The 10,450-nt window shown below is 40.7% G+C and overlaps 2 protein-coding genes across 2 annotated transcripts; one reads left to right on the top strand and one right to left on the bottom strand.

The window, feature by feature from the left end:
- Positions 1-792: 792 nt before the first annotated feature.
- On the top strand, positions 793-3,169 carry LOC107823206 (pentatricopeptide repeat-containing protein At1g11290, chloroplastic-like). Its single transcript, XM_016649807.2, has one exon. The coding sequence runs from the start codon at positions 896-898 to the stop codon at positions 2,735-2,737; it is 1,842 nt and encodes a 613-aa protein (XP_016505293.1). The 5' UTR covers positions 793-895; the 3' UTR covers positions 2,738-3,169.
- Positions 3,170-3,715: 546 nt separating this feature from the next.
- On the bottom strand, positions 3,716-4,632 carry LOC107823211 (uncharacterized). Its single transcript, XM_016649813.2, has one exon. It carries the CDS (start codon positions 4,550-4,552, stop codon positions 3,926-3,928), a length of 627 nt encoding a protein of 208 aa, XP_016505299.1. The 5' UTR covers positions 4,553-4,632; the 3' UTR covers positions 3,716-3,925.
- Between the last annotated feature and the right edge of the window lie 5,818 nt (positions 4,633-10,450).

The following is a 10,450-nucleotide window of genomic DNA, read 5'->3' as shown; positions in this document are numbered from 1 at the left end:
TAAGAAACCCTAATAGTACAAGTGCAGAGAATATCCACTAGAATATTCCCTTTTAATATCCTATCCTGACAAACTAGTCGTTACAACTCCTATCATCAATATTCAACCTCGACCTCGACCCTTGTTGACATCTCGGTTACGGCTCTTGTCGACATCTCGACTACGGCTCATGTCGACACTTCGGCCAATGACTTTGTTGCTTCTTGGGTGACCTCGATCGACTCTTTCATTAATGTCATATTACGCTAAATATACTTAGGGTGGATTTTGGCCTATACACATAATCCTCCCTAAACTATTCTATTGAATGTGGTATAGATTAATGCACAAATAGTAATACAACAGTTTAATCACACTCATTTAAAATTTATCCTCATATATAATGTATACTTAGGGGTCATTTCGTAATGATGGATAAGCAAAAATAATTCTGGGTAAAAATTTAATATTGCCTTATCCCTTGTTTAATTAGTGGTCTTGGGATAAGTCCCATGATTAAAAATAGTATCTGGGTAACTTATATCTGTCAAAGGATGGAATAATAATTCCAGGATAAGTTATCCCAGGATAAAGTAATAAAATTGATAATCTCAGGATTAATACAACATACCAAACAGTCAATAAGAAATAATACCAAGATAATAAATCTCAGCATAACTAATCCTAGTATAACTAATCCTAACATAATTAATCACATCATAACTAATCAAACGACCCCTTATAGTTTAAGGGTTTTAAAGTGAAAAAATAAATTTTAATATGGTTTAAATAGTAAGCAAAGTTATACTTGGTATTTATGAAAATCGTTGATTTTTAGTTTACTCCGATCCGCTAAATCTCCAAATTGAGAGCATAGTCCATATGTTTGTACAATTATGACAACTTTCTTCTTTTCATGTCAGCCAATTCGCTAAGGACATTACTCAGGAAGCTTGAGCCCCTCTTCACCCTACCATTTGACTCGCCTACTTATGCCATTGCCAACCATCCATTCCTTCCTTTCAGCTACCTTTTGAATTCATGTCATTCCCTCGCAGCCCTCAAACGGTTACACGCTCTTGCTTTGACAACTGGTTACCTCACCAACCTCCCAGTATGTACCAAACTTGTATCTTTGGCTTGTTTTTTATCGCCCACGATGGACTACGCCCGGAAGCTGTTCGACCAAATGCCTCAAAGAGATGTGTTTGCTTGGAATACCGTAATTCGGGGATATTCCAATCTGGGTCCTTGTCAAGAAGCTATAATCCTGTACAAAGACATGCATTTACAGGGTTTTTTACCTGATAACTATACATTCCCTTTTGTGCTTCGGTCTTGCTCGGTGTTATCCGCTTTGAGAGAAGGTAGAGAAGTACATTGTAACATTATTAAACATGGATTTGAATCTGATGTGTTTGTACAGAGTTGTTTGATTACTCTGTACGCGCAGAGTGGGGAGACTTTGGATTCAGAGTTGGTGTTTGATCAAATGAGAGTGAGGAATATAGTTTCTTGGACTGCTACGATTGCAGGGTATGTGCAAAATGGAATTCCGGAGAAGGGATTAGGACATTTTCTCAAAATGGTCAATTCGGGTACTTTGCCTAATGCTATTACTTTGGTGAGTGTACTTCCCGCCTGTGCACGGTTGGAGAGTTTGGATATGGGAATGTTGATTCATGGCTATAGTATTAAGTTAGGAGTGGAAACAGACGTTGCACTAGTTAACGCTTTGATTGCATTCTATGGGAAGTGTGGACTTGTTGACGTCGCGTGGTCTTTGTTTGAAATGAAGGAGCATAATCTGGTTTCATGGAATACAATAATTGCTGTTTATGAGCAAAATGATGCTGGTTCTGCTACAATTAAGCTATTTCAGAGAATGCTAGATGAAGGGGTAAAATTTGATTATATTACATTGGTTACTGTTATTTCGGCTTGTGCCAGATTGGGGGCACTTGGTACTGGAAAATGGATTCATGACCTTGTCAAAAGCAAAGGTTTGGAATGCAATATTCCAATCACAAATGCACTTATTGATATGTATGCAAAATGTGGGAGTATAGAATTGGCTAGAGATGTTTTTGACAGGTTGCCTTGTAGAAGCGTGGTTTCCTGGACATCAATTATAGGAGCTTGTGCTTCTCATGGTCATGGGAAAGATGCTCTTGAGTTCTTTTCAAGGATGAAAAAAGAAGGAATCCAACCTAATAGCCTCACCTTCACTGCTGTATTGACAGCTTGTCGGCATTCAGGTCTTGTAGAGGAAGGGAGGAAGCACTTTGAGAGCATGACAACAGAATACTCGATAGTGCCAGGTGTGGAGCAATGTGCTTGTATGGTGGATCTTCTAGGTCGAGCAGGCCAACTTTTTGAGGCTTATGAATTTGTAGAGAACATGCCTATTGAGCCTGATGCAGATGTTTGGGGAGCTTTGCTTGGTGCTTGCAAAATTCATGGCAATCTTGAGCTGGCAGAATCTGTAGCAGATCGACTACTTGATTTAAATCCCCAGACAGTTCCTTTCTACATACTCATGAAAAATATCTATGCTGAAGCTGGGAGGTGGGAGGAAGTAGCAAGATTGAAGTTTTTGTTGGAAGAAATGGAAGCGGAAAAGATTCCTGGCAAGAGTTCAGTTGAGATAAATCAACGGATACACACATTTTTGTCTGGGTCAAGGATTTCAAACTTCTCGACAGTTCCACTGCGTGAACATGGTGTTCAACTGAAGCACAAGCAAGCAGCATTTTAAGTCTCTTGTTGTTCTTTAAGCATAGAGTATTATTATTATCTGTTACAGTCCATTGAAGAATGCTTTTGCGGCTTGGCCATCCTGGACTTGAACCAGAGACCTCGCTGGTGAAGTAAATCATTGCACCTATGTCCAACCAATTATGAGATAATCTATAGATTCCCTTTCAGGAACAAGCCATCCTTCCTTACGTAGCATAATTGTACTACGCTCTCCAACTATGCCTCTGAAGATTGGGCAAATTTGATGGTTATCCATGGAATATTAGCTCAGGTGGGAAGAATGGAAAAGATTGTACTTGCTATATCCATTTCTTGTAAACATGTGTTGGTCCACTATTCGTTGTATTGACACATATTTTTCAATATTCCAAGTATAGCCAAGTGTACAATTTCATTCTTTAAAATCAATTTTTATGCTTAACTGCACGGTATAAAGAAAGTTTCTGTTGCTGTAGTTAATTATCACCTCTTTGCTGTACTTTCTAAAAGTAATGAATAGATAATTTCTGGTTCTTCCTAACCATTTTGTCAAGCTCATGCATGGTTTATTCTATGGTCTGTAACAATATGCAATTCAGTGTATATCTTCTGTATTGATCATGTGCTGGAAAGTCATTATAAGCATATTATTTGGGCTTCTCCCGTCCAAATAAGCATATTATTTGGGCAATTACATACATGGCTGGAAAGTCATTATAAGCATATTATTTGGGCTTCTCCCGTCCTCCTAGCCTGCTCCACCAACGTCTAAAAAAAGGCAGTCTGGTGCACTAAGTTCCCACTATGCGCGGGCGCAGTCTTACCCTATATTTCTGCAAGCGGTTGTTTCCACGGCTCGAACCCATGGCCTCTTGGTCACATGGCATCAACTTTACCAGATACGTCAAGGCTCCACCAACGTCTAAAATTGAAAAATAGAAAGAATAAAAAGAACACCCAGAAATTAAAGAATTTTGAACTTATTAGAGACTGGAAATTGGCTAGTATAAGTGACTGAATTAAATGGAACATTCTGCATCAAGACAAAGGAAGATGTAACAAGGCTTTACACAAATAAAATCAATCCACAAATTCCAAATAGCCACCCTATAGTGACTCAATAACATCATCATAACAAGTACTACACCTCACAAATGCATATATAAATACCCTCTTAGAACCTTCTTAATCTGTCTCTCTTTGAATTTTAGCCTTCAAAATCAGTTTTAACCCACTGTCCATACTTGTTCTTAATCTTCTCATCCAACTCCTTAGCTTTCATTTCAGAAATCTTGTTTGCATTTGCCATTGACTCTTCTTGAACTTTAGCAATCCTCTGATTCCTCTTCCTTGACCATGCCTCTCTCTCTGCTTCTAAACCTTCATAATCTCTCACCCAACAACTCTGCACTGCACATGTCAAAACCAACACTCCCAATTGCATTACAAACATGGCCATTAGAACCCCACATTCCAATCTCACCAAAACTTTTGCTTCTCTAGGGTCTCTTGGTGATTTCAGCATCGAAAGACTCGATTTTTCTTTAGTGAACAAAGCCAAAATGCCGAGTAATTGGCCAATGCACGACGCCAAGAGAAGGGATATGTGTGTTATGAAGCAACAATGAGTTAGCTGAGAGTAGAAACCAATGAAACAAGAAAGAAGTGAAATGGCAGAAACCATGAGAAAAGCCCAACCAAGTGAAGTTGGTGGTGTTTTGAGTACAACTATTGGAGCTACAGAAGCTGCAGAAAGAATGAAGAGAATGAAATTTAGAAAAGAAAGCAGTACAATTGGGAAGGAACAAGAATGCCTAAGCTTTGAAGAAGTCATTTCTGAAAATGAATAGTGTATTTGTTTTTTCTACTTGGATTGTGATAATATTTGGTGATGAAGGTAGAAATGTTGAAGTTTCTATATATAGAGAATATGGCCGTTGAGGAGATATGTGACATACTGGCATTATAACATTTAACGGCTAAATTTGGACAGACCCCACATTTTTGTCTAGATTGATGTTTCAACGTTTGAGTTCGGAGTTCCCTCCTTCTGGTTTTGAAAAAGTGAGCGTTTTGAGGTTTTGTAAACGTTAAAAAAGCGTTTAGATTTCTGTGAATTTCGTGGCTTTTAATGTCATATGATTATTGTTGTGATACTAATATTGTCTCCTTTTGTCCTTTTGTATTTTTGTTTCTTTTTGAGCCGAGGGTCTTTTGGAAACAGCCTCTCTACCCCGTCGGGGTAGGGGTAAAGTCTGCGTACACACTACCCTCCCCAGACCCCATTAGTGGGATTTTACTGGGATGTTGTTGTTGTTGTTGTTGTTAATGTCAAGGAGGTTGATTAAAGGGCCCATGAGATGATTCAAGCCTCATAATTCAGATTAATTTATTAAATGACTTGCTACAATCTACAAGGTACTACTCCCTCCCGTCCTGACCATTTTACCTTTTTATTTTGGTCCAAAATAAATGTTCACTTAAGTAATCAAGAAGGAATTGATTTTATTTTTCCAAAATTTGCCTTTATTTACATATTTGAATGTGTCAAGGTAACAATTAATTAAGGTTAATTTAGTGAATACATCTTTTTTTCTCTAGGAGTTCGTATTTACTTAATGAGTGTGTCAAAAATAAAATGGTCACTTATTGTAAACCGGAGGGAGTACTAGATAAACATGTTTTATCATGATTAGGATATCCCCTCAAGGACACAATCATTATGATTTTAGGACATCTTATCCAATATAGAGACAAAAAGACATGAATGAATTTCAAATTTTGAACACAAAATTACTGTCTTGCATTGCTCTATCAATTGTTCAAATCAGTTAGAGAATTATTTTCTTGAGCCGAGGGTCTTTCGAAAACAGTCTTTCTATTTTCATAAGGTAGGGTAAGTTCTGAGTACACTTTACCCTCCCCAGACCCCACAATGTGGGATTACACTGTGTATGTTGTTATTTGCATTGCTCTATCAATTATGTGCCTTTTGGCTTCAAATGTGAAGCCTACACCACACCACTTTCTTCTAACTAGTGTACTTTAGCTATCCCAAATATCACCCTTCGGCCTGTAGAGGGAGTCTAATAATTTTGTAATTTTTTTGGGCAAATCAATGATTTAAGTCAAGAAAATCTTCCGCGGTCCAAAAGAGCCTTCATTTCAAGTGAGGTTACTTTGAACATTTTCCGCATTGCCTAAAGAAGCACTGTGTACAAAAACTGAAGATTGAAAAACTTTTTTTTACTGATCCAGTTTTATCCATTGAAACTAAAGAATGCAGAAAATAATAATCTACAGAGCAGGATTTGAGATAAGTTGGCATTTTCAACATGATCATCACTTCACAAAGATGTCAGCTCTAGGAACGCACACATTATGAAGTATGCCGTTGGCTATACAACCCACCATGGTTGACCACATATCCATTTTACGCGCTGCTCACTCCTTTTTGTTCCTGCCTATGCTTAGTTTACTGCAATTCAGTGAGATACAGTATTATGTAGATCAAACTTGAATACATTGGGCCAAAAAATAAACTTGAAATACTCAACAATTCAAGTGTATATATTAAGCACCCAATTGCTCTCCGCAACCCCATGAAACAGTGCATGACTACTACCACTTGCAACTATGCTATGGCAGTTACTCAAATAGGCCTAAGAGGTTAAGAAAAGAAACAACTTGGCTCGTTGATGTCTAAAGAGCGGCAGCTAGGCCTCCTCCAGTTTCCATTGGATCTTACTAATCATAAAAAAGGGTCAGTTAAAAAAAAAAGAAAAAAAAAAAAGAAGTGATTAGGTGAGAAATGGGATTACTAATTAAAGCTGAAACAATTTGGAAACCTAAAGGATCTCACTGTCTTAAAGAAACAGTGAGGAGTGGTTTTAGCATTGCAAATTCTGAACAGAACACTCGAACAATTAACCAAATTCAAAACAACATTTACGTTTAGCACTCCCTCTGCCAACAAAGCACAAAGCAAAAAGGATATCTGAAAAAGATGTTTCTACGAGTAAAAGTACATAAATGCAGCATACTATTTATGGAAATGAAATTTTCAGTTAGCTGGAAGAACTTTGGGTGACAGAACATGAGTAGTTAACCAACCGTAATACTACCAAGTATCAACTTAGTAGATAAAGTTCTTTAGGTCTATAAAACTTTACGATGACATCTGTTTTCCTAGGCAGATAGATGTCCCTTCACTCAATCCCCCCTCGCTTACCACCATGAACAACACTTTTCCCGATACAATCGGTTTTTAAGCGGGGTCATAACCACAAGCAAACCGAGCTTTACGTGTCTTAACACGTGCATTCTCTAAGTCGGCTTTTGAAACATCCCCATTTCCCATCAGATCCCTGAATATATCCAGCTGCCCCTCAACGTGAATCCATTCCTCGTACAAATCCGGAGGAACATCAGGAAAATCAAAAGTGCGGGATAAGGATGGCTGAGCCAGTAACTGTGCCTTTTCGGCCTCGAGGGCAACAACTCGATCACCAAGGACTGCGACCTATTTTTCTAACTCCCATATCCGTTCATCAAGCCTCTCCTCTATGAGTCTAGTCATCTCCAAAGCGTAATCCCGTTCAGAACGGAGAACGTAGATCGTGTTCTCTAAAGCTTCCACTTTATGCGCATCTGATAACTGGGCCAACCCCGCCTTCTCCAAACCCTCCACCTTCTCGGTGACCTCGCTACTCAAAGCGGCCACTCGAAGTTGACACTCCTCCAGCTCGGCACGCAATGAGACGACTTGGGCCTGAAGGTCGGCGCATTGAGCCTCGACCCCCCTGCTCACATCGAGCTCCTCTTCTTTGTCCTTCAACGCCTCTTCGAGCTCGCTACATTTTCTGATGACCTTCACCAATTAGTTTTCGGAGAGCCCAGAAGTTGCTACTTCCACCAAGCCGCCGGCAAAGCTCGCGGTGCTTTTCACGATACCCGCGATATTTCCACTCTATCTTGTGGAAGATGACCTTACACCTCTCATCTTGACGGGAACTTTCAATCTCCAAGATCACGGTCTGAAAAGAAAGCCATAACGAGTATGAACAAAGCTAGATTCGACATGAAAAATGAATATAGAAATGGAATACCAAACTTACCCTAAAAGCAATGCCCACTATGCTCATCGACAAAGTGGAATCCTTCAGTTTCTCGAGGGTCTTACCCTCCACATCAGAACAAAGTAGACCAAGAGAAGGGACCACGTCCTCCGTATTAACTAATAGATCCCGGTCTAGAGGGATCTCAATAGTCCGCATGGTCCCCTCCAATCTCACCTCGAGCCGGGTGAGTCCTTCCTCCATCATCCTAACCTCCTCGACGTCCATGTCGGAGCCTGTCTCATAATCCTCTTCGGCTACACTTTTGCCATTTGTATCAACCCGAGAGGAAGGATCCTCGGCTGGTAACGAGGTCGATGGCTCACCCCCTTGTAAGGCGTCAGGGACTCGCGCCGACGGCCCTTCAAATCCTGTTTCGGCCTCAGAGAGCAACGTATATCCCTCGGTCCCCGACGACGGCGAAATTGTGGGCAGCTGCTCGGCATCATCTCCGAGGTCTATGATTGTCGTTTCTCTGACGACAAAATCCTCCATCATGGAACTCCCCACGCGGACAACTCTCTTGCCGATGTTGACAGGTCGCCTCTTGCGGGGAAGAAAATTATCGTTATTCGGCGACGATCCTTCCTCATCGTCCTCGTCAATTAGATGACGTAGAGGGTAAGTAGAAACACCCGCTGCAGTAGTCGATGACCGAGCAAGCCTCACCGCAGCAGCAGGAACAAAAACAGTTTTCCTCTTACGGAATGTCAGAGCAGGATCTTTCTGCCTCCTCGAAGACTCTCGACCTACAAAAGAGATTAGAACGTCAACTCTTACTTAAAGTCATAATGAACATGTGACCACAAGGTCAGGGCGACATATATAAAAGATCACTATATGTATGAGTACGGACGGACGGACTCACCGATCGTTGAAAGCTTGGGCACAAACTTCTTGAAAAAGGACGGCCACTCAGGAATCCCCACTGTGTGAGGCAAGACCCGGCTAACCCAATCGTAAATATCCGCAACCAAAAGAGGAGGCTCGGTCTCGGCTGAACGAGGAAAAGACAGAATGATTAGGCTACGACTAAAACGAGCAAAATGAGCACTTAATAAAAATATTTAGGGGCATAATTTCACGCCTCAAGAAATCCATTTGCATTTGCCACCACGTCCTCAGTCTTGACGTAGAAGTAATTAAACCAGAATCGACGATTTGCTTTATCGTCCATCTTCACTACCAAGCTTTTGCCTCCACGGTGACGAAGGTGCAACATCGTCCCCCTATGGAAACTCGGCGCGAAGAGGTGCATCAGGTGGCGAAAAGAGATCCTATGGCCAGCCAATTCTGCATACTTCATCAGCATACAAATGAGCTTGTATATATAAGGAGAAAGCTGAGTCGGGCAGACGTTGTAGTAGCGGCAAAATTCCTCCGCCAATGGGAGAAAGGGAAAATAGTAGCCCACGTAGAATACGCATACCCGAGGCAATAAATCTGCACCACATTACTACCAGATGAGACTAGATCGATGTGGGCTGGAATTTTGAACTTCGCCCTGAAATTAGCAAGGGCAGCAGCATCCATCTCAGACTCCACGGCCTCAGGTCGTCCTTGGGCAGCTTTGAGAAGTCAGTTCTAGCCTTCTCATTACGGGGAATTAATTCCTTCACCATAGGAAAGCTTTCATCTTCTGCAATAATGGCAGCCCCATCATCATGGGGAGGCATGCGCACTGCCAAAGGAACAGGGTCAGGTACCCCCCAGAACTGGAAGACACGTTAACCATTTTTGTTTGTGAATAGAGGAGATGTAAACGCAGAAGAGTCAAGAGTAGCAGGAGTCATCAAAATCAGTGAAAGAAAGAATATGAAGTTAGATCAAGAAAAGAGGGAGTCTAAATGAGTAAGGAAGAAGAAGAAGATATAAAGGTCTGATTTTTAAAATGCAAAGAGTGAATCAAAGGATTGTGTATCCCTATTTATAAGAGTTCGAGCATTAATATCGAGAAAGCAAATCGTCGTTACCCAGCTCAAGAATCGAAACGACAGAGGCGTGGGAAACGATATAATGTATCGGGGAAATGCATAATAATGACGCATGATGACATGACGTCATTCTGAAACGATGTGACCCTAGGTTGCAGCTCACGGAAGGCCACATTTCTTTCCCGTCCGAAACGCTACTACTCGACCTGCTCGCCAAAAACTTCTCAACCATAACTAACAGAGTCTGCTCATCGAGGTCGCCTAGGGTCGACATCAATAAGCGGATGGACTAACTGTATAGGTCAAAATCTGCCTTTGTGGGATTTAACATGGAGCGTTATTATGGAAAGCGATGTGGCCGAGGTCGACTAGTAGATAACATGGCTCGTAGCCGAGCAATCAATAACGGCCGAGGTCGAGTATCAATGGCAGTGCTAATGGCTAGTTTTTGTAATAGGATATTTAAGTGGAATATTCTCTGTATTTGTACTTTTAGGGTTGATTGAAGTATGTCCCATATAAATAGAAAAAGAGATAGGGGAAAAAGGAAAAAACATTCTCTGATAAGAGCACTTTTTGAGCAGAAGACTTTATCTCTAGGAAAGATACAAACAATACTTTTCTAAGAAGATTCGATTATCTATTATTCCACACTTTTCCATCAGATCCGAGAATAGTTCC

This window comes from Nicotiana tabacum, chromosome 2 (genome assembly GCF_000715075.1).
Source record: "Nicotiana tabacum cultivar K326 chromosome 2, ASM71507v2, whole genome shotgun sequence".
Classification (NCBI taxonomy): Eukaryota; Viridiplantae; Streptophyta; class Magnoliopsida; order Solanales; family Solanaceae; genus Nicotiana; species Nicotiana tabacum.
This window is presented reverse-complemented; position numbering and strand designations above follow the sequence as displayed.

Coding starts and splice junctions, on each gene's coding strand:
- LOC107823211 (XM_016649813.2), bottom strand. CDS start 4,552: ATGACTTCTTCAAAGCTTAGGCATTCTTGTTCCTTCCCAATTGTACTG.
- LOC107823206 (XM_016649807.2), top strand. CDS start 896: ATGTCAGCCAATTCGCTAAGGACATTACTCAGGAAGCTTGAGCCCCTC.